The sequence below is a fragment of the Condylostylus longicornis genome, unplaced genomic scaffold, assembly GCF_029603195.1.
Source record: "Condylostylus longicornis isolate FDR11 unplaced genomic scaffold, ASM2960319v2 ptg000039l, whole genome shotgun sequence".
NCBI lineage: Eukaryota > Metazoa > Arthropoda > Insecta > Diptera > Dolichopodidae > Condylostylus > Condylostylus longicornis.
In genome coordinates this window covers 574,726-599,682 of record NW_026578008.1, presented here as the reverse complement: position 1 = coordinate 599,682, position 24,957 = coordinate 574,726, and the positions used below count along the sequence as shown (strand labels likewise).

The following is a 24,957-nucleotide window of genomic DNA, read 5'->3' as shown; positions in this document are numbered from 1 at the left end:
ATTAAACAATATGAAAACATTATCATATATAATATTGCAATTTTAATTTTTTTTTATAAAAATTTCTAAATATTTAAAATATTAATTAAAAAATTTTAATTAAATTACAAAAGAATTTTTTTTTTTTTATAAAATTAACATGTTAATAATTTTAAAATTTTATTCAATAATATTTTATTAATTAAAATATAATTTAACGACAAATAGGTATATAAAAAAATTTTAAAATCTATACTTAATGTATAATAAAAGGAAAATAAAAAAAATTTTTAATTATTTACATATAATATTAATAATTGAATTTAAATTGAAAATATACATAAAAAAATACTAAAACTATGTAATAATGAGCCTTATTCTAGTTGTCGCGTCACTTACGTGACATTTGTCGTTGTCGTTGTCACATCATTTGAAATATGGTATTCTAGTTGTCGAGTGACGTGACTGCGAGAAATAAACGAAAATGAAACGTTTCAAGTGAAATTGATACATTTTAAAAAGAAATTTTGGCGAGTAAAGTTCAAACTAAAAAAAAAAAAATTCGGTGTATATATTTATTTTTTTAAATACGAGGGAAATAAAAAATGTCGTCATTTGCATTATGGTTTATGGATTCATCAGACTCCGAGAGTGATGAAATTGAAAAAAAGCAACAATTAAGGATCAAAAGATTTAAGATTAGGAACAGTTCTAATCCATTGGATTTGCCAAATGGAGTGTAAGATAATAATTTTTCCAAATACATTAGTTACAAACATTTTATTTTATTCACAGATTTATAAGCTATTACAGACTATCAAACCATATATTATATGGTTTAATTTATGTATTAAATTACAAAATTTATTATTTTTTATATTTTTATTAAATTGTTTTGTTTAAACTTATATTTTTGGTGTATCCATCTCGCTTGTCACTTATTAAATACTTTTCGACAAAAAACGTCGTTTCACTACGACATGTGTCGCTCTACAACGACAACTGGAATATACCTGAAACACATTTTCCCGCTATTCCACGACACGTGTCACTTTAATCGCCATTTAGAATATCAAATTCAAGTCGTGACGACAATTGTCGCTCTACTTCAACAACTAGAATAAGGCTCATTGTATTGAAAATAATAATAGAGGAAAATATTAAATAAATATTTATTTGGTATTAATTGGTATTATATAATAAAAATAAAAAATTGTTGGAGTTCTATAATGCAATTAATATTATATTTAAATTATATTTAAAATTTTATAATTAAATTGAATTCAAAAATTAATATTTCTGAGCTGAAATAGGTTGTAAAAAGCATATTATTGCAATATAGAACATAGTTTATAGTTTATTTCTTAATTATTTTGGAAATTATTAGATACAAAGAATATTAAAATTTGTAAAAATTAAATGTTAAATATATTTAAAAAATTTTTTAAATTTTTTTATTCTTAAAATTATATTTCTTGAATAATGCCATATATAATCTATCAGGCCATCAAACTTCAGAGAGCAAATCAAAAAAAAAAATTCCAAAAAATTAAATGAAGTTGTAAAATGGAAGATGTGAAATGGTATATTTTTAACTCTACTGATTCTACATATTTTTTGAATAATTTAAAAATTAAATTTAAAAATTAAAATCGATTGGTAAATTCCACCTGAAAAATGCATTTAAAAAAAAAGAAAAATTTGCAATTTTTATCGCAAACAACATTTCTTGTCTTCCAAATATAAAAGGGTACTGAATTACAGAGTAAAATTTTTGAATAAGAAATAGAAATTAAAAATAAATTGAAGAAAAAAGCAATAATACAATAATCTAAATGGCTTTTAAAACTATTCTAAATAAAATGAGATTCATAAAGTATACTCAAAAACTTTCACGAAACAAAAAAATATTTCAATCGGCATATTTCGAAAAACATAAAATATTAAGAATTGTTTTTGTATTTTTTTTTCCGATTCGAAAATTTCGGAAAATATTTTTAGCTTGGAGGCCTAATAGTTTTATACATATGACATTATCTTGAATTCCATAAGTTTTAATATTATTTAAAGTTTAAACATAAATTAATAATGAATTTCTGAAAAAATATTAAAAATTTTCTAATTAAATTTGAAAAATTTTAATCTGCAATTATAATTTGTTAATTTGTGATATTAAGTAAATTATTTTTTTTAATTTTAAAATATTTATTTTTAAATAAGAAGTTTGAAATTATTAAAATGAGTTTATAAAATTCTAATACAAAATTACCAAAAATACCAAAACCAAAAATAAATGAAAAAAAATATATATTATTATTTATTACAATGAATTAATTATCACATTAATAATTTTTAAATAAATTTATTAAATTAATAATTAATATTAATAGATTATTATAATTTTATTACAAATATTAATTAGTAATTTATTATAATATAAATATTCTTTGTTATTTTTGCTGTAAATTTACAAAATACATACAGGACAGTTAATTATTGTTTCTATTTTCTTATTTCATTCTTGTTTTTATATATTTATTTGTACAACAATTTTTTATATATTTTATTTTTAAAATATTAAGATAATAATTGTATATTTAAATACACAATTTGTATAGAAATTCAAATTTTATACATAATTTTAGTATATATATATATATTGTAGGTATTTTTACTAATTGCACAACTTCTTCTATCTATAATTACATTTTATTATAAATAATAATAATAATAATAATTATTATTATTATTATATTGTATTTATTTTCAATTCAAATTTATTCATTTTATGAATATTATATACATAATATTGCTAACAAATATAATATTCAAATAATTTTAAAAATATTGTAGGGTATTTATTAGATGTTAACATAAATTATTGTAAAAATATGATTTTATTATACAAATAATAATTTCATTAGAATAAACTTGTATAAGTAGTGGTAAAATTTAAAATTGGTTTATATGGTTAGTAGCCAAAATTTCCTAGAAAATAAGAATTTCAGACAATTATATTAGATTTATACTGAAATTTTTATTGTATTCGATCGGAATAAAAATGTTTATTCTTAAAAAATTTTTGAGGGATTTCAATTTAATTATAATTATGTTAATTAAATTAAGATTTTGATTAACAAATATTTTTTAATATGTAATTAGAAAATGTTTTTCAATAAAATAACAATTTGAACAAATCTTTAAAATTAGAGAATCTGTTTTAAATTCTTATTCGAATTTATTAATTATTTTATATATAAAATTAAAATTATTGAAAATAGTTTCTTAAATTTGAATTATAAAATATTGAGGAAAAAGTATATATACCACATTATTTGTTTTTTTTTTAATTGAGTTTTATTATTTTTAAATTCATAATAATTTACAAATGAAATTTATTTAAAATTTGAGTTTAAAGAAAATATAAATATTGAAAAATATATGAGGACCATATTAAAACTAAAAATTATTTAAAATATATTGTGTAATAATTAATTAAGAAAGAAATATATAATTAAATATATTAATATTAATATATTAATTAAGAAGGGTATAGGAGGATATTAAAGTTTCTATTATTTTTTCATTTTAACATTAATTTATGTATTTTATTGCATTATACAAATTGCTATTATTTTCTCTATTTTCCATACAATATAATATTTTCATTCTACTTTAATTTTTTACTCTTACAATTTTAAATCACGCATATTTTAATTTGTCTTTTTTACATTTTTGTTCATATTCATTTTGTTTTTGTAATATTTTAATTTTCTTATATTTTGTTGCTTTTAAAACTTTTATAAATTGATAAATATAAAATATTGCCAAACTTTTATAATTAAATATCAATTTTTTTCTTTCTATTTTTTATATTTAATTTTTGAGTTTTTGTAGTTATTTCATTTTAGTAATATTAGTAATTGCTCTAAAATTTTATTTTATTTATTTTTTATTAATTATATTTTTTGTATTTTATAAAATCATTTCTTAAATAATTGTATTCATTAAATTAATTTTATTCAATTAATATTTTTTTAATATTTATTAATTGTACCTAAAACATAAATTTTTGTTTTTGTGTTTTTTTTTAATTATCTAAAAAAAAAATATTTAAAATTTAAACACATGTTGTATCACTTTTCATATAATTTAATAAATCATTATCATCATTTTCATCATCATTATCTTTATTATCATTATTAATATTATCTTTAATTATATTATTATGATTATTACTTATATTTGAATTTAAATTTAATTGATGTGCTGTTGCTGTTGTTTGTGTTGTTTGTTCAAATTCAATATTATTTTGTAATGAATTATTTTTTGTTATATTTTCAATATTATTACAGCAATTATAGCAATTATTTGTATTATTATATAAAAAATTATTGCTGCTATTGCAATTATTACTACAATAACAATTATTAATATTATTTTGTATTGTATTTACTAAAGGAATATCAGATATGTTGGCATCTTCATCATCATCATTATTTATTTTATTAATAATATTATCATCATTATTTAATAAATTTATTGTTGTACCAGCAATACCTGGTGTTGGTGATGTTAAATTACAAACATCAAGTGTTGGAATTAATAGTTTTGCTTCTTTTGAGCTTGTTCTACGATGTCTCAATGTACTTGAACTGGTTGATGTTGTTGATAATGGTATATTTGATTGAATAGTTCCTGTTCCTAATCCTGTTACAACAATTGATGATTGTTGTTTAATTCCAATAATATTATTAATTGGTACGGTTGCTGTTATTAATGGAGCTGTTGTTGCTGTTACATTTGTTATTGTTGATGTTGATGTTGATGTTGGAGATTCTAAAACTTGATTTAATTCCTTTGGACTAATATCACGTGAATTACAACGTGAATGATTTATATTTGTATTTGTATTATTTAAATTATTTGATATTTCATTTGAATTTTTAACTTTATTTTCCAAATTTTTAACTAAATTAACATTTTTTTTCGGTCTATATAAATCTAAATCAAAACGTATATTATTTGGCATATATATTTGATCATATGAATGATTACGTGAATGTTTCTTCGATGATGTTGTTGATTTTAATAAATTATTATTATTAGTATTAAAATTGATATTATTATTATTTAAATTTAATGCACTAAATACTGGACTCCAACATTCATCGTTATCTTTTTTATTAAAATTATTTAATATATAACGTATATTATTTGTATTATGATCATCCCGTGAATTTGTTCTGGAATGTGTTAATTTTTGACGGAAATCTGATGTTAAATCATTTGAATTATTACGGGAATGTGTTTGAAAATTTTTCACATTATTTTTTAATACAATTTTATCATTATCGGCGCTGTCTTTTGAATTTGTACGAATCATTTTAACATCACACGATGCACTACGGAAATGTTTTTTAGATTTTGTTGCTGGTACAGTAACACCAAGTGAATTCGGTGCTTGATTATTAATAATTGTATTATTGTCACATTTGTCATATCTAAAAATATGAAATAAAAAGAAATAAAATTTTTTCCTAATGAAATTTAAATTTGTTAATATTTTTACCTGAATTCTAATTGAATAGTTTTGGAATCATTTCTAGAATGTTTTGATGTAACCATTATGTTTTTATTTGAATCCGGTATGTAACCCTCATTTGAAATACATAATTCACCTCCATATGGCACAACCTGATCATTTTCTAATGCTTGCTGTTTCTCTTCGAAAACTAAAATTTTATTTAAGTTTAGTTAAGATGTGTCTCATAATTTACGAGAAGTAAAATAAACTTACGTTTGTCTAAACTTATTATTGATCCAATAACATCATTAACAGTTATAGGTTTTAGTTTTTCTAGTTGTTTCCTTCTTCTGACTAACCACCAATCAACTAGAAATATTGCTAATGCTACTAATTTTATTCCAGTGCATAATCCGACATATCTGTGATAAAACAAAATAAATTTTAAGTGTTAAATTATAGTTTGCATTTAATTTAATTTAACTAAGTTAGTTGATAAAAACAAAATACTTACTTAAATCGAAAAGCTTCAATATCATAAAATAAACATCTTCCACTATTTTCGCCACAAGTTGATTTCCAAAGCAAACATGTTGAATCTATTAAATTACCAAAAACAATTGGTGCCGGTATATATCCAAATAATCGAAATATGACAAATTGCATTCCAAGAGCAAACGAACGTTCTTCTTCTGACACTGATCTTAAAACGATCATTAATAATGGCATTTGAGTTCCAGCGACCACAAATGTCATAAAGAATAATAATATAAGGAATGGATAAATTGTACGACATGGAGTTGTACATGGACCAGCAGTTGCAACAGGAACTACAGTAACTTCAGCAAAATCACTTAAAGGTGGTGCATTTAAAGCTTCAGCATGACTACCACCGGGTCCTAAGAAACTAGTAATTGGATTATCAGTTTTCGGTTGTTTTGGGGTTGTATTGGAATGAACACCTAAAATTGTAGAATATTATTTTGATAAATATTACTTGTAAATATTATTTTTGATTGTTATAAAACTTACAAGCACAATTTGTATAATTAGTATTAGAAGAAAATGCAGTACATCCAGCATGACAAGGACTAAAATATGTTAAACCATTATTTCCACACACTGGTTCAACATCTATCATATGACATTCGCATCCAAAATTACATGCAGCTGTTAAATTAACTCTAAAAGGATCCATTGAGGTGTGCGTCGAAGAATTGTAATATGGTATTGTGGTACCAGCCATTTTAACATTATCACATCCCAAGAAAAATAACATAGCATAAGCGGCAAGACATATTATATTTGAAACTAATACAAATTGTACAGCTCCCTTGGGTTTCAATTGGAAACGTTTTAAAAATACTCCACCAATAAATATTCCAATACATGCTCCAGGTATTGCTATTGAACCAGTAAATACACTAGCTTGACTTTTACCAAGACTAAATTGAGTTTCTAAATATTTTGGTAAGAAAACAATAAATCCAGAAACAATCATTAATTCCATGCATGCTCCCAAGCAAGTGCATATATAAACTGGATTTGTTAATAGTCGGTACATTGAACGTGGAATATCTAAAATTAAGAATAATATAAAGAATTTGTAGCTTAAAACAGATTAATATCGAAGCTGTACCTTTAATATCTTTTCCATAATCAGATTTTTCACTTTTTTCCTGCTGTTGCTGCTTCAATTCTTGTTGTAATTTCTCTTGCAATTGCTTTTCCATGGATTTTCTTTGTAAACTATTTGAATTATTTGGAAGCATTTGCTGTATTGGTTTCATTTCTGCTCTTCTTAATTTTTTCTTTTCATGAGTTAATACTTTCGGAAATGAAAAGAATGGTATAGCCACCATTATTAGTAGTATTCCGCCAACTAAAAATCCACCCCACCACATACCAACCCATCTCCAATCATCAGAAGCTAAAAATATATTTAATTTAATAATGTATCGCATAAATTATAAATTTCACCAATTAATTAAGTTACTTAATTAATAATGTTAACTTACGTATAGGAATAAAGCTTCCTGATAATGAATCCATATGAAATGATAATAAATATGCACCAAGTAAGAAACCTAATACAGGCCCAAATGCTGCCATGCTATACATGCATCCAATATAAAGAGATGAACTTTCAGTTTTAACATGATCATCAACATATGTCGTTCCAAGTGTAAAAAGAGGTGATCCACCACAGCCAAGTAATAATTGAGCAATAACAAAGAGCAAAACTGGACCAAATGTTGATGATTTACCTTCAATACAATTATTTTCACGGATATTATTTGTTAAACCACTTGATAGACGGCTTAAACCCATATCTTGTTCACGTACTGAAACACCACGACAAATATTATCTTTACTAGAATTTTCACCACTATATGATAGATTTGCTTCTGTAGTGAAATGAGGTACCATAAATATTAAGGAACCGATACCCATTATAACAGCACCTAATAAATAATAGAGAATAATAGAATTTTATTGAAAGTAAACTTTTTATTTTTGAAAAATTTGTTTTTTTCAACTTACCAACTCCAATCCATACTGGAATATGCCTACGACTACCCAAATAACTAACAAATATAACAGTTATCACATTACCAATTTCATAACTTGATGCTATTAAACCAGAATAGCTTGATGGTATTTCAAAACGTTTTTCAATTGTTGTTATTACTGAATTAATATAACCAGAGCTTAATGCTTGCTGTAATGTGACTAGTATTGATAATAATAATACAAAAATTTTTATACGAGCAAATTTTTGTATAAAATTCGGACGAAAATTTAATATGCCACAATCACGACTTAAATCTAAATCATCTATATCACTATGATGATGATGTAAATGATGTTGATGTTGATTATTAAATTCACGATCAATAAGTGATGCTGATGGCTGTCGACTATGGCATTTAATAACCGTATCTGATAAATTTGAATGTGTTGCTGGTAATTGATTTTTTGAGCTATTCGAAACTATATTATGATGATGATAATTATTATTATTATTGTTATTATTATTATTATGATGACTATTTATTGATGTATATTCTGGATCTAATATACCGCCACCATCTGTGCTACTTTCATCACCAGAATTTGTTTCTGAATAAAGACCAGTCATTTGGTACATAGATTCTTGTCGCCTAAAATGCAAATGAAATTTGTTTTTTTTTTTTTTAATATTAATTATAATTTAAAATTTATAAAAAATTCTAAAGTCATAAAAGAATTGTCTCATGTGCTTAATTTGTTCTTAAGTGTGCATTTTTTTTTGGATAAGTGTTGCCATAATGAAAATTAGAGTTTGACTCAAATATAGCTGCATCAATATGAGCTATGTAAATGAGCAATGAAAATTTTAAGAAATTTAATTAATTTTGTTGTAGAATTTGGCAAAATTTAAGAAATTTTTATAATTTGTAATATACACATAATTTATAATATGCATTTGAAAACTAAAATCCGTCCATTTTGAATTAAAATTTATTTACTAATTTTGGTATTAAAATGCTTTACATTTTAAATGGCGCGTTATAAAGGTACAGCTAAGTTTTTGTTGCAGTTTCATGAGAGTATATTATAATATTATATCAAGCGGTATTTTAATATGTAAAATGACATTTCCGAGAAAAATCAATTGAAATTTGGTAAAAATTGAGAAAAAATTAGAAAGAATCAGTATAAGAGAGAGCTTGTAGGAAAAACTATCTATTCCACATTTTAAAAATTTTGTAGAGCTTTGAGAACAATCCTAAAATAATATTTCACTACTCATTAATTTTAAATATGTAAATTGTAAATTAAAAGAAAGATATTTCATTTTCAAAAATATTGCAGTCAAAATTCCTAGTAATATGAATTTGGTAGATTTCTCCCATTAATTGTAAAATATTTTAAAACTTCTCGTTATGTTGTTTAGACGGTTTTCCTCATAGAATCTCGACATATTTTAATAAATATGCAATAAATTTAAAATTATATTTGAAATATTTTGAATTAAAGAAATTTCAATAATTTCTCACATGTCAATAAATTGAACTTGAAATTTCAATAATATATACAGTGGGACCATTATAACTTGAAGTCACACGGGAACGCTAAAATTGTTCGAGTTATGCAGATTTCGAATTGAAGAGAAACAAAAAAAGTTATGCAAATGCTCAAAGGAACTCATACGGTTTCGAAGTAATGAGATTTTCGAATTGTAAAGGTTCGAGTTGTGGATGCTCCATTGCATTTCTAAATTTAAATACCAGTCTCCAGTTATATTATAAAGTCTACGTCGAATTGTAATATGTTATTAGATCTATGTATATGTTATTATAAGATGTTCTTTACGTAATATTATATTAATTCTGTGATATTAAGGGAAAACTTACTAAAACGAAAAAAATGTGTTTTAAATTTGTTAAGCTCACAACTTTAATAATTTTTGTTTAAAAAAAAAAAACTAATCGAGAGCAAAACAGCCCTAACCAACAATTTTTTCATAATCGTTTTTATATGATAAGTAAATTAATTAGTTACTAATTCGATTATTATTAAATTACAATTATTTAACTACTATAATTAGACAATAATTTATTTATACGATCATATGAAAGCTATTTCGTATTTCAAATTATATAGGCAACTTTCCCACTAATCCATAATTAATTATATTTAAATGTAAATTATCTTTACTTCTAAAATGCAGTAATACCGTTTACAATACATAAGTCAGCAATTCACAATTATTATATAATCTGAATTTGTGTATTAATATCGTATTACAGCATTTTGGAAGTCAAGGTTATTTATAACGTAAAATCCGTGACTTCATTCAATTGCATTAAAATTTTATTAAGTGAGAATTTAGAAATTACAATCTATAAGTAGAATTGTATTTAAATACCGTTTTTGAAATATTTGAATTTTTATTGAAATTTTCAAATTCGTATATGTACTATGAATACCGTATTATTGAAATACTATACCGTAATTTCGTATACTATACCGTATATCCATATACTATGAATACCGTATATACTGAAATTTTGAAATATTACATTGTTTTAATAAATATTAAGAATATTTTATAATTATTACTTGTAATTAAATTACTGAAAGTAAAGAGAATTTAAAATTATTTTACCTTTATTTTTTAATAATATTTTTTTTTTTTGCCGAATTAATAAAGGCAATATTTCTTTTCTCATTATACGCACATTATAAATATTAAATATTAATTTTTAATTTTTTGTTTTTATTATTTAAATTACATAAACTTTTATAAAATGAAAAAAAAATAAATCTCCAAAAATTTTATTAAATTTTCAATTATTTCATATTCAAATTTAAAGAACTATGCTCTAGCTATATTATTTTTTTTTTGTACATTTTACATCACTCCCGAATCTATGCAATATTTAAACGCAAAGATACCAAAGGTACTAAAGAAATAATGGAAAAAGAACAAAAAAATAAATAAAAAATTACCAATACCCGACCTTTAATAACATTAAAATTTTTTTTTTTGTTTTGTTTTTACTGACCTTCTGCTCTTGAAATCAACTGTTTAACTAACAAAATAATAATAAAAAAAAAAATTATAATAACATAAGAAAAAATTCTTTAACAAAATTTGGTATATTCTTGTGCGATATAGAGCAGGCGGCGGGGGCTCTACTTAAATGGTAAACGTGGTAAGTATTTTTTTTTTTTGCCTCTTCGGAATTTTTTATATTATTATTTATTTTTTTTTTTTTAGAAGGACATTTTAACTTAAATGCAGCAATTTTCGTAAAGTCGATTTTTTTTTTGTTTTTTTGGAGTTTTAATTCTATATTTACATAAATAAACGTAACTAACTACAAAATTAAGTTTCGGTTGAATATGTAAAGTACAATAATTTAAATAATATTACAAATATACTACCAGAACAATAAAAAACAACAAAAAAAAAACAAGAAAATTTAAAACTTGTTTATAAATTTATGAATGAATGAATGACGTTTTTTAAACACGCGACCTAAAAATGAAATAAAAAAATTTTGTTTTAGCTTTTATTTTTAGTTTTTTTCTTTTCAATTTCATTTTTTATTTAAGAATTCACCAATTATATATTTGCTTAAAACAGAAACCAACAAACGAACGCGTAAATACAAAAAATAAATAAATAATTTTTAATAAAAATAGTTAAATATTTTTTATATTTCTTATATAATATAGAACAGTTACATTAAATTGTTATACATATAAAATATAACAGAAATTATAAGTGGTAAGTATAAAACAGAAAAACGTAAACTTTAAATTAAAGAAGAAAAATGTTTTGTGAGAATAAAGAGAGAAAGAAAAAAAAAATGGAAAGAAAACAAAATATAAAAATATAAAGTGACCATTTCAAGATTATGTAAGAGAGGAAATTCGATTGTAAATAAAAGAAATTTTATATCGAATTCGGGTCCAAGGGAGGAGCAATTGTTTGTAAAGTAGTAAATTTTACTTGTATACAAGTTAAAACACTTTTCTTTTGCAGAATATTGTAAGAAAGGAGTACAATATTTCTTTTTGTTTCGATAAATTTTAGGAAATTAACCCTGTTAGGCCTCAGGTTTCGATATAGCATAGAATTCAGAAAAAAACGTGTTAAATGTGTACATAGGTACTTCTGTGTACCTTATAAAAATTTTGTATAACTATATAATTTGATAGATTTAAATAGAAGTATAACAGAACAAATTTATCGGAAGAAATTTATCGAAATTATAATCAAGGTGAAAGTCTGGATGTCCGCGGAAATCATTAAAATTATTCAAAGGAGACTGAGAATTATTATGTATTATAATTATTGTTTACATATACGACACAAGATTTTAATAGTTATAATAGAATAGATGTAGTAGCAGAAATCGAAATGCAAATTATAATCACGGAGGAGACCTTAAAGTCTATACGAAAATTATTTAAATTATAGCCTTAAAATAATTACGTTTTAGTTATTCTTTACTTATACGATAAAATCTACGATCTAATTTGAGTTTAATAAAATTTTTTCATGAAAACTCTGTTTGATACGAGTTCTAAGTTTTGTCACGGCAAATAATAGAAATTAGTCTATTCTTATACAACAGAATTGTTATCAGATTTCTTGTTCAGAAATTTTTATTAGAGATCAGTTGATTTTTAGATTTTGACGTAAAGTCTGTGATATTTTCAATTTGATATATAAACAGTCATCAGAGTTTATTGTAAATTTATTATAAATTCTTAGCTTCTGTTTTATATGTAAACCTTACGTATAGCTGTTGTTGTATATATTTTATATAAGTACCTTTAGCGTACGTGAATTTAATTTAAAATCAGAGAAAAAAAAGAAACAAATTAAACTTTTTTAACTTAATGGAAATCTCTTCATGCAACTGCAGAACAGATGGATGACGTATGGACATAATGGTCTATTTATTTTAAATGAAATTTACTTAAAAATTTCGAAAATAACATTGAAATTTTTCTTAAAAAAAAAATTATTTTCTAAATAATCAATAATATGAAAATGTAAAGGTAAAAATACAAAAAAAAAAATTTAAAAAAAAAAACCACAACAATTTAATTTTATTTTATATTTTTTCGTTTCCTTAAAATTACACTCCAGTAATAATTAATGACTTAAAAAAAACAGAAGAAAAAGAAAATACAAAATGTCCCACAAGAAAATGGAATGGAAAAAAAAACAAATTAATTATTTAAATTTAAAATAAAAATCGATTTTAATATTTTTTTTCGTCTTTTTCTTTAATTTTTTTTTTACTTAAAACTTCTTTTTTATATAGAAAATATCGTAGAAGAAATAAAAGAATGACAGCGGGAATCTTTTAGACTTTTTATAGCTATAATACAAAATAAACAGGCATGTGTCAACTCTTATATAAGATTGCGACGAAAGACAATAAATTTTAACAATACCACATCAAGTATTGAACCGGTTTCTCAAAAAAATACTTTATTTGACACTTAATTATTGATCTAAATTGAATTTCTCACGTTTTAAGCTTACTTTTAAGAAAAAATTCCTAGGTTTGTAAAATTCGCTATTTGTAAAATTTTGACTGAAAGCATTACCAGTACTCGTTAATTTTTGACAATTTTGCGTAAAAATTTAGTAATTAATTGGTAAAAACAAAATTGTGGCAACAACGAGTTTTCGAGTATTTTACAATTGAAATTTGATTTTTAAAGGCGTATGAATTCTTTATTTTTTCATTCATACACAATCAACTCAATATTGGCCCTAAATTATTCTCCAATCTTATTTTATTAAATTCTTATGAAGTTTTTTCCCTGGAATATTTTGATCTTGATATTTGATTGTTTTATGATACTGGCTTTTAGATAGAAACTTTATACCAAATCTGTACCGCACTCTTTTTCTTAAAATTTAAAAAAAAAATTAAGTTTTAGTATAGAATTTTATTTTCAATTTGGTGGCCTGTTTCTAATCGTTTTAAACAAATTCGCACAAGAATAACGGCCCAACTCAAAAATATAAATTCGACTTCCGGAATTTAAAGTATTTATAGCCGAGTGTAAATTACTATATCGAAAGCTAAAAAACGTTGGTGTAGAACTATTCTACAAGTATATAAACAAATTTTTTGTATTATTTTTTATTATATATATATATATATATATATATTATGTCATTGTTCTCGCAAATGTGCGATTGTGAACTTTAAAATCGATTTTTGAATTTTTAACTTATTATTATAATGTAAATTTCATTTTGTTCTAACACAAAATTGCTAAAATGCAAAAAAAAAAAAAAACAAAATTTTAATTTATTAAAGAAAGGAAATATTTTATGATTTTGAAAAATTTTAATTTGCATTATGAAAATTTTGTGAAACTTATTAGGTGAGTAATATTACACAACACTATATTAGGTATTCATTAATTAAATGAAGAGTAAAGTGTTGCCGTTTTTAATAAACGACTTATATTTTTTTTTGACAGGGAGTTGAGTTGACAAATCACACATTGTTTACGAATTTCGTTTTTTGAGAGTTTTAATAATGTTTAAATTTTTCTAACGAATACAATTCTCACTACTAACTTTCGTCGAATTAAATTAAGCAAATCAAATTTGAAACATTTTTAATAGGGTTAAAACTCTGACTGTAAAGTTGCTAATTTTTATATTGTTCAAAAATCTATTAGTTATCAACAAACAGAATGAATATATTTTAAGAATGATACTCTTATGTAAGTGCATAATACGAAATGTCAAATTAATATCTGTCAAATTTGTCAAACTTATTATCCTCATTTACTGTTTCTTTAAATCTGTCTTGTCGGGCTTATAGTTATGGAAAATTTTAAAAACTTTCTACGCTATTGCAACGCATTTACTCTCTTATGTCATGTTAGTTTACAATTTAAAATATAGATGTCATATCTATAAGACTCTATTATTTTGGAATATTCCGTTATACCGGGAAATGAAATTTTCTGCATTTTTAAAATTTAAATATAATTCTCATGGTATAAATAAATATTTTGCATTATAGATTTTATAAAAAACTATTTATAGGTGCTATTGTGAATATTTTTTCATATAGACAATAAAACAAACTATAAAACTGTAAATAATTAAACTAACCTGTGACCTTTTCTATGTCCATTACTAATATTATTATTATTACTGCTGCTTGGATTACCACAATTGTTGCTATTATAACTATTTTCAGAAATCATTGCACTATTATTTATTTGACCATGCTGTAGTGATTGCTGTTGTTGTTGTTGTTGTTGTTGCTGCTGTTGTGGTTGATGTGTGGTATTACCAGATGTTGTTGCAGTCATTTTTTTTTTTTTGTTTTTTAAATTTTATTAAATGTGAATTTTTTTAGAATGAATCTTGCGATAAATTTTAATTTTATTGAATTTCATGCCACTTAATGTAGTTTATTTGAAATGAAATACAAATATTTGAAGAAATTCTGAAATAAGATTAAAAAAAAAATATTAATTTAATTAAATTTTATTAACAATAAATTTTTGTAATTGTATAAATGTAATTAAATATTTATGGTAATTATTGTACGGCATTAACGGTGGGGATTTGCTGAAAGACAATTCAAATTAGAAATTTAGATTCGAGATTTATGAAAAGTTAATATAATAGTTAGTAAAATTAATAGATTTAGTTAATATAATAGATTTAGTAAAAGTTAATATTATGAACTTTTAATATAATAGTTTAGTGATTCGATTCTACTTAAGTTTCAAACAAGTTTGATATTGAAGCGTTTCGAACAGGTTTGATATTGGAAAATAAGTTTGATTCAGTTTCAAAATAGTTCCAGCCAGGCTGGTTTATTTGGCCAAAACAGGCTGTTTTGGTTCACATTCGAAGGACACTAAATGTATATAATATTCGAAGGACATTAATATAAAATGAGTTCCATAAATTTTGTTCAGAAACTATTTTTGAAAATAGGTCCTATGACACTCCAAGGTTTAAAAAATATCAAGTTAGGATTTTCAGTTAACAAAAGTAAAATTATGCGCTTGATTTGTTTTTGGAAATCGAAAAGAAATCACTATTTTTATAGGTATTTCGCCAGCTTCCCAATTGCATGCGAGAATTGCAGAACGAAATTTGGTAAATGTTTACTCTTTGAACCCTATCTTTGAACCCTAAATTTGGTACCTCTTAAGCCTAAAATTTATACTAAGCATATTGTAAATTTTATATTTTTCAACAACTTTTAGGATTTCCAGTTTGAAATTATTTAACTAATTAGTTAACATTTAATGGAAGTTAAAATTATAATTTTTATAGCACAAAATTTTAATTTTATACTTTTATAATTTTTAATCAATAATTTATTTCATACATAATAATTAATTAATTATCATATTTAATTTTTTCCTATATTAAAATTTTTAATTATATGCGCGAATAAATTTGAATTTATTAAAAAGAAAAATGTTCACAACCAAGTTCCTTTAAAATTCTAGAAAATATTCTTAAATGTAATTTTAAATTAATTTTTGTATAACGTCACAATAAAACTACAGCCTACTCGTATGTATGTAATCATGTACTTGTATACCTTCATATTTGTACTATAAATATAAAATAAAAGAATAAAACACTTAATAGGTTATTAACCATTACAAGGAATATAAGAAGAAAAAAAAATAAATTTATAACATGCACGTGTATGTGCATATTAATATATAATCATATAAGATATTCTGCACATATAGACACACATATAGATTCTTTTTGAAGGAATCAATATAGAAGAGAAACTTTGATAAACATGATTTCTAAATTTATTCACCTTATCCTTCAACTTCCACCCATTCTTATACATACATACATATATAAAAACGATTATTAAATTAAGTGCAAAATTTACCGTTATTAATAAAAAAAATTTCTTCTCTTCGCTAAATAAAATTCGATACCTAAATATATACACATACGATCTTAACAATAAGATTTATACATACATACACACATAATGTATATTGTGTATTACTTAAATAAATCGGGGGTGGCCAACTTTTATTCTGAGAAGAATTGAAATTTTTTATATACGTGTTCAGAATTATGTATGGAGGGAGACCCAACTAGTTTTATTTTAACATTTAAATGTTTAAAATTTGAATTTTTATACTGATGTCTGAGTATCTTGGAAAATTTGGGTGTCTATTATTTAAGTTTAGGCCTAATATCAATTTGACTTATACTGTTATATAGTAACTGTTATACTGTTATACTATGCTTATTGAACTGTTATATGTTTATAATAATTCTTAGATGGTTGTAGTAAGTGTTTTTCTCAATAATTAGAGTAACTGTTATACGGTTATACTATGCTTATGGAACTGTTATATGTTTATAATAATTCTTATATGCTTATTTTAACAGTTATATGTTTAGAGTACCTAACTATCATATGTTTATACTAGCTGCTACTGTTATATAATATTACTGTAAAAAAGATTAATTGTCATACGAACAGATGCGAGTCAAGGATCACCAAAGACAGTTTAAAAATTGACCAAAATTGCTTAATCACAGTGTTGTTATGGGCTCCATTTTTGCAAGAATAAAATTGAATTAAACTGAGGCACGGTGTAACAAGTGAAGGGGCGATATATTCTTAATAATTAAATCACAAGTATATGAGACCCGCCTTGATTATTTTTGGCCCACTGCTGATATGTAATGTGATAAATTTATACATAATATGTACATATTTAAATTTATTACAAAGAAAAGTTTTAAGTGTATATGCTGATTGGTAATATTCATAATTATTTTTGTGATTTTAACTTTTTAACAATTTCAGAAACAAAAGTATTATGTTCAATTTTAATACTTAATAATAAAGTTTCTAAAGTGTTTGACAAGTGAATTTTTTTTTTGTTCGATCTTGACGACCTAAATACATAATGTTTCAATGTATAAGTATATGTACTTTATAACAATATATATATACAGATTATTCTTATATACTTATGATTTTTAAGTGTTATATTTTTAGGAATAAATTATTTTATTGTAACTTATGTTATATAATCTTTAAGACTCTTCAAACTCTAATATATAGAGATTTTATATGAAAGTTCTAACAATTTAGTAAAGTGCTTACAACGAAATTATAATGTGTATTTTGATATTTCTTAAGTATTTTATGAAAAAATTTTATTTCTATACAAAGAAAGTTGGGAAACATTGAAGTTTTTTTTTGGAGCAATATGCATTAAATAGTAAATTGAACAGTCAATAGGTAAAATAAAAGATAGTTATGCATGAACCCCTAAATAACATGTTTTAGTTTATAAGAGAACGTAATGTCACTTTTATTTTAATTTTCATCTTCAATTTTTAAATGATGACAAAATGCAACTCTTTTTCTTCCGCAAATCTTTGGATTTATCAATGTAGTACAGTCTGTTTTTGTTATTGTTATCAGAAAAATTCAATAATGATGACAAACCATAATAAAATTATTGCCTAGATTAGAGGTACAATATGGCAGTATTCTAAAGGTTTACATTAAGATTTTAAAATTGAAATTTTATTTTCTGAATTAGATTTAACATAAACATAAATTTTTGAACCAACAATTTTAGAATTGTATTGTCATTAAATATATTATAGAAATTTATCAAGCCTAATTTTTTAGCAAATTTCGAAATTAAATATGCCAATTAATTTCACTTTTTCCACTTGTTTGCGTGTCCGTACGCATATAAGCTCGAAAAAAAGCTGAAATTTAATATGCGTCTGTTCGGCTAGTATAAGTTTTCTTAAATTCATTCATTTTTTTGTTTCGGAAATTTCCCCTAAGTTTATGCAATAAAATTATTAATAGTGCACATTAAACTTTATTAGAATTTTTGCCCTTGAAGTTCTAAGAGTGTCAATTTTTTCATTCAAATAATTTAAATTAAATGTGCTACATTGAAAACCTTTAGTTTTATCAGCCGTTTGACATATTTTTGTTTACGTATATAAAATACAAAACTATAATTTTAATATGGTTTAATTTAGAAAAAATTAATAATCTAATATTAATGTATAGATAATGTCAAGTTATGCTCGTGTTTTTTATAAATATTTTAATTAAATTTTAAATTTGTTTTTGAAAAAAATTCATCCCATATGCTACAAAATTATTAGAACAAATCCAATATGTTATAAGGTTATTTAATTTCCAAAAGTCTAGTCTTAATATTTTAATATAATAATTTTTATATATATAGCCATGTAAATATGTATACTTATTTAGATGAAATCAAAGACCAAGAAAATATTTTTGTAAAAAATCAAAATCATAGAAATCACAGAAACAACAATTTCTTGGTAGAAAACAACAAAAAAATTTTTACATTTTCAGCATGTATAAGAGAATAAAACCACATTCAATGCATATGTTTTGATGTTCTACATTTATTCCCTTTAATGTAACGAGGAGGAGAATGTGTGTACGTGCTTAAGTTTTTAGATTTGAATATTTTTTTTTGAATATAAAAGATTTTCTATATACTCGTATTTGGAATTAGAATATAAGTCCTTTGAAAAACTCGTGTTAAAATATCCTTTCCGTTTTTTTGTTCTCATCATGACAAAGCACAGAATGAATATAGTTGCTGTATTTGTTCATTTGAAGGATAATAAGAGAGGGACGGAGGGGCGGAAGCGGAGGGTAACTGAATCGTGTATGAGTAATTGAGCGAGAATTATAAGAATATTTCTTTTCTCTTTTTGAAATTACATAATTGAAAATGAAATGAAATTGTTCTAAAGATTAAGATAAACATAGATATTAGCAAAGTGTTGAATAAGAAGAAGAGGAGAAGCTTTAAAATCTCAACTAAAAATTTATGAAATAATTTTTGGTTGTGTATGCAATTTTCATTTTTTTCGTTTTTTATGTGAACCAACCAATTTAATTTAAACGTGACTAAATTAATGAAAATTTTTTCGTTTTTTTTTTGGTGGCGGTAATTTTTCTAACTGTTTAATATTTTTATTCCTCACTATATTCCGGTTAACATAAAAGTATTAAATTTTATAGTGTTATGAATAAAATATATGGTGAGGAAAATTCATAATTTTTAGAATAATTTTTATTGTAATTTTTATTTAAAAGGATAATATCAAAAATGTGATGATTTAGGGGGGAAAAAATCATAGGAATGTTAAAGGATTTTTCCATTTTCCATTTTTAGTTTGTGATATTTTCTATATTTTGTGTTAATGGGTGATATTTGGAATTAATTGTTTATTTTGGGAGGATTCAAAATTTTATTTCTATTTTGAAGTTTGTTTTGGAAGGTTTAGAATTTGATATTTAGGTGAAATTATTTAATTAGAGAATATTGCATAATTTGTTGTATGGAGAACTATAGATTCGAATTTTGTAAGCTTTGAAATATTATAAATATATTTTAGTTCTTGTATGGAGCTTTATTCTCTTCTATTTCTGTAAAAAACTTTGGAACCAGGGAAACAAATTTCAAAGAAAATTCAGCTGACTCTATTGATTGACAAAATCGTTTTCAGTTTTGACTTTAACTCCAAGGTTTGTTTTAAATTTTAAAATCGAATTCCGACACCGCTTCCAGAAATGATAACACTTTAAAATACTGACTCCAATTTCTGATTTTATATTGAATGCTTTGTATAGTCCATCAATTTAGTTCTTGTAATATTGACAAATACTTACTTACATTTTATTACATTTTGATTTTAGCCATGATCTTAGACCGAAAAGCGATGTGGAATATCACTATAAGTGATAAAAATTGAGTGGACACTCGCTGGTGGACATCTCATTCTAAGATATATCGCCGGAAATTTTGCTTCAGATTCATTAAAAGTATGGATCTCGAAGAAATGATTTAGGCAGCATACTAGGCGCTAGCAGGGAGAGCGCCCAATATATTTTTCAGAACGAGATCCATCTTCGCCCTACAATCTTCATACTGTAATCTACAATCTACTTGCATTTTTAAAAACCCCGCAAGGACAAGAAAAATCTTAATTATTCCTTTTTTCACATGGAATTGTGTTTTAGAATCAGAATACAGGGGCGATTACAATTTTAAATAAAGTGACTATTTTTACTTTTTTCCAAAACATTGGTGATATTTCGTGTTTTCAAAGATTCAAAGGAAAAGTTTATTAGGTATAATGTGCGAGATTTACAATGTTTTTCAACCCTTTATTCTTAAAAAAAAATATTCTAAATGATTTACTCATCATTTTTGTTCAGGTTCAGGTGGTGCGGTGTGGTTTAATTTTCGAAGTATAATAATAAGGAAGAACAAAATAACTAAATCAAAATGTGAACATTTTTTCCTCATACAAATATGGTGGGCGTGTGCACCAAAACAAAAAAAAAAAAAAAAGAATTTTAAGCATATTTAAGTGCGAGCATTATAAATGAGTATTAAACACGTATTTTAATAACCTAAACAGTTATTTTACGGTAAATTTAATAAAAAATGAAAAAAAAAAAAAACAAATATATAGTTTTAATTTATAACGGTATATCTAAAAATAACGGTATATCATAAAAAAGCTAATGAAATATCCTAGACACATCATAATGCAAAAAGGGGTTAGTATTGAGTTTTAAAGAGAAAATAGAAAACTTAATGAGCGACAGTATAAAAAAAAAATGGAAGATAATTAATCATTATATTTTTAGTATAACAGATTCCCTCATACTCCTTCCCTTAATGAATCTTTACCACCTATTTTTTCTGGCAACGTCGTCAGAATTTTGTTTTGCGCTTTGATGTTGCTTTTCTTGTTCGGGCGGCAATTATTGTATAAGTATATATGAGCATACATGTAATATTGTTATATGAATTTATGTAGAGGCAGATATTTGAAAGCTTTAATAGTTATGTTAGAAATCAAGAACAACAGTTTTGCAGGTTTGATGTAACAGAAGAAGTGAGATATTACTGAGGACGGATTTCGATTAGAAAAGAAAGTAAGCACAATGTTTAAGGCATAGAAGGGTTTTTACGCTCATATAGGCAAATATCGTCTAAACAGCAGTATTTTACATAGTAGCATACGAGTATTCTAAATAAATAATCCATATGAAAAATAGGTTCTTAAACCTGTATTTGGTTTATTATCTTTTAAAACTATTAGAGGATTTTTGTGTATCTATAGAAAAAACAAAATATCGAAAATTTTAGAACAATTTCGTGTTTTTTTTTAAATTCTTAGCCCTAATTAATTATATACAACGAAAATAATCATTAATTTAGCAATATAAGATGCTCATAGTCTACTCTCTGTTGAACGGGCCGGAAGAGGATTATTATTATTAAAATTTATTTGTATAAAGGAAAGGTTAGATATTCCCGGCTATATTTAGCTCGAAAATATCTCCAACCACCCTCTGTCCAAACCTATATAATTTTTACTGGAATTTTATAAAAGAATGATCTCTGAAATATTTTATAAAACAATTATTCAATTGTTACTTTATGCTGAACACCCTGTATAATATTAATAATTTCGTTTTACTCTACAAAAAATTTTAATTTAATACGCCTAAAATTATGTAATTATTTTTAAATGATTTAAAAAAATCAATGAATGTGTTTCTAAATTTATATAGCTAGTAAAGCTATTAAAGCAAAAAATATCATTTACATAATAATTATGTAGGTAAATTAAATAAAATAAAATAATTAGTTTTTTAAATAGCAAATGGTAATAAATGGAAAAGTACGCACCCACCTACAAATAATTAAATGGAAATTGAGTGCCTAATTATATTTAGCTTTTTTTTTATAAATAAATTTTGGGTTTTAAATTTAATATTATATAGAAGAATAATTATTTTAAGAGTAATTATTGAGATTTTTTTAATTAATATTGTAGAACAAATTTCATTAGACTAATATAAAATAATTACCATGTATTTGAAATTTAAATTTTACTACTTAATTTTAGATTGGCGCGACATTTAACCGAAATATTTGAAAAATATGAAGAAATAAATCAGATTTTCTGTCTGGAATGCAATTAACTTGAAAATCTCTAAAGATATGAAAATTTGACTGTCTGGAATTCTAACTGAATCGCAAATTCTTTTATCTTGAATTCTTTTGTCTTGAATGCAATTTGCTCGAAATATGGAACGAAACTTTAAAATTAAATTGTCTGTTTTGCAATTACACTGTTTATACAAAAAAAAATTGTCTGTTTATACAAAAAAAAACTAAATTACATGGGCCACAACCTTATAACTTTATTAGAAAATTTAGAAGAAAAATACTTCATTAATGGAACTTTTCTTTAACTCTTTCGACCCGGTTGGTAAACGTATGTACTAGTAAAGGCCAAACATTCCTAACAGTAAAAAATAACATTGTATTTGGATCTCCTTTTCTCTGTTCTCTATTCGGCACGCTAAATTTTAACACGAATTTTTTTATTTCAGACTGTGTGTTTTAATGTGCTAATTATACTATACGAAAGCCGGGTTCGAAAGGATTAAAATTGGAAAATATAAGAGATGACCTGCAATATAATTATTTGAAAACACAATTTAAAACCTCATAGAAAACAAATTGTTTCTTTATAATTTAATTTTAGTCTTCCATTTTTTAAAGAAAAATTTTATAAATTATTTAAGCAAATTTTTTAGTAGAAATTTTAAATTTGTTTTGATAAGGACTTTAAAGTTTCGAAATCTATAAAACAAAAGAAAAATCTATTCGTTTTTTACAACAGAAATAATGACCTGGAAAAAGAAAATAAATTTTCATTTAACGTCAACATGACATTTATGCAATTCCGTTATATCAAAAAATTTTTTTGCTCTATATATGAGTCACATGCAACACACAAATTAGAACAAGAAATAAAAACAAAACAAAGAGAGAAAAATATAATAAAAAAAAAATATTGAGAACTAAATTAAATTGCATTTGAATCAAATTTGTGTTTTTTTTTTCCTATATGTCCTTTTTACAATTTTATTTTAGGTATAGATTCAAGATCCATATAAGACCTTAATATGTTAATGTATTAATACGCATGTAATCGCGTATTCTGTATAAAAAAGTAAGGATCGGATAGAATCGAATGCTATTTTACATTGTGCAAAATAATTTAAAAGAAAGGACATTTGTTTTTTTTTTTGGTAAAACAATGGCGTATTATTCTAGTAAAACGAAAATCGTAAAATGAATTACAATAGACTCTATACGTTTATTCAAAAAAGAAAAATATTCGATTTATTCCGTGATATGCCAGAATGCATATGTACCTTAAATAATATGAACGTGGCACGAAATTCACTTAATATTACATTCGTTTCTTAAAAGCAATTTCAATATGATTTCATAGAGTTTTCTGATCTAAATGGCAAAAAGTTTCGTATTTTTTCGATTAGTTCTCACTCAATAAACTATGTAGAGTTGTGTTGTGCTATTTTAGTTGTATCAATGCAGATTACAATCGATTTTTTCATTCCATTTTGTAAATAGTTTGCATTTGCAAATAATTTTTGTTTTATATGGAAATTTTGTTAATTTTTTTTTTAATTCAGTATTTATAGACTTTTATTTTATAATTGGAATATTGTGGGACATGAAACTACAATGCAACAAAATGAAAATAATGAAAAATATTTCCAGGATTTTTCGTGCAAGAATTTAGTATAGTATTTCTAAGCTATTATCCTTAAATTATTAATTTCCAATTGGTAATCAAAGATCTATGGATTCTTACTCAACACATTTTATATTATTGTGAAAATTAATTTTCCTTATCTATAGAAATGATAAATATTGCAATATTTTTAAGATATTCTAAAATTTATTCTATAAATATATGAAATGTGAGCCTTTTTTTATAAACAAGGCTTACTAGAAATCCTCGA

At 23.6% G+C, this 24,957-nt stretch overlaps 1 protein-coding gene across 3 annotated transcripts in view; it reads right to left on the bottom strand.

Annotated features, from left to right (window-relative positions):
• Nucleotides 1-3,998: 3,998 nt before the first annotated feature.
• The window catches only part of LOC129609416 (solute carrier organic anion transporter family member 74D), a 165,847-nt gene continuing 144,888 nt past the window's right edge, over nucleotides 3,999-24,957 (bottom strand). For all 3 annotated transcript variants that reach the window (XM_055521318.1, XM_055521319.1, XM_055521320.1), the window contains 9 exons: nucleotides 15,168-15,507; nucleotides 8,051-8,670; nucleotides 7,525-7,971; nucleotides 7,146-7,436; nucleotides 6,539-7,084; nucleotides 6,021-6,468; nucleotides 5,780-5,928; nucleotides 5,552-5,714; nucleotides 3,999-5,483 (listed from right to left, as the gene is read on the bottom strand). In XM_055521318.1, coding sequence (XP_055377293.1) covers nucleotides 4,100-5,483; nucleotides 5,552-5,714; nucleotides 5,780-5,928; nucleotides 6,021-6,468; nucleotides 6,539-7,084; nucleotides 7,146-7,436; nucleotides 7,525-7,971; nucleotides 8,051-8,670; nucleotides 15,168-15,370 — 4,251 coding nt within the window. In that variant the 5' untranslated portion in view covers nucleotides 15,371-15,507 and the 3' untranslated portion in view covers nucleotides 3,999-4,099. The remainder of the gene's footprint in view (nucleotides 5,484-5,551; nucleotides 5,715-5,779; nucleotides 5,929-6,020; nucleotides 6,469-6,538; nucleotides 7,085-7,145; nucleotides 7,437-7,524; nucleotides 7,972-8,050; nucleotides 8,671-15,167; nucleotides 15,508-24,957) is intronic.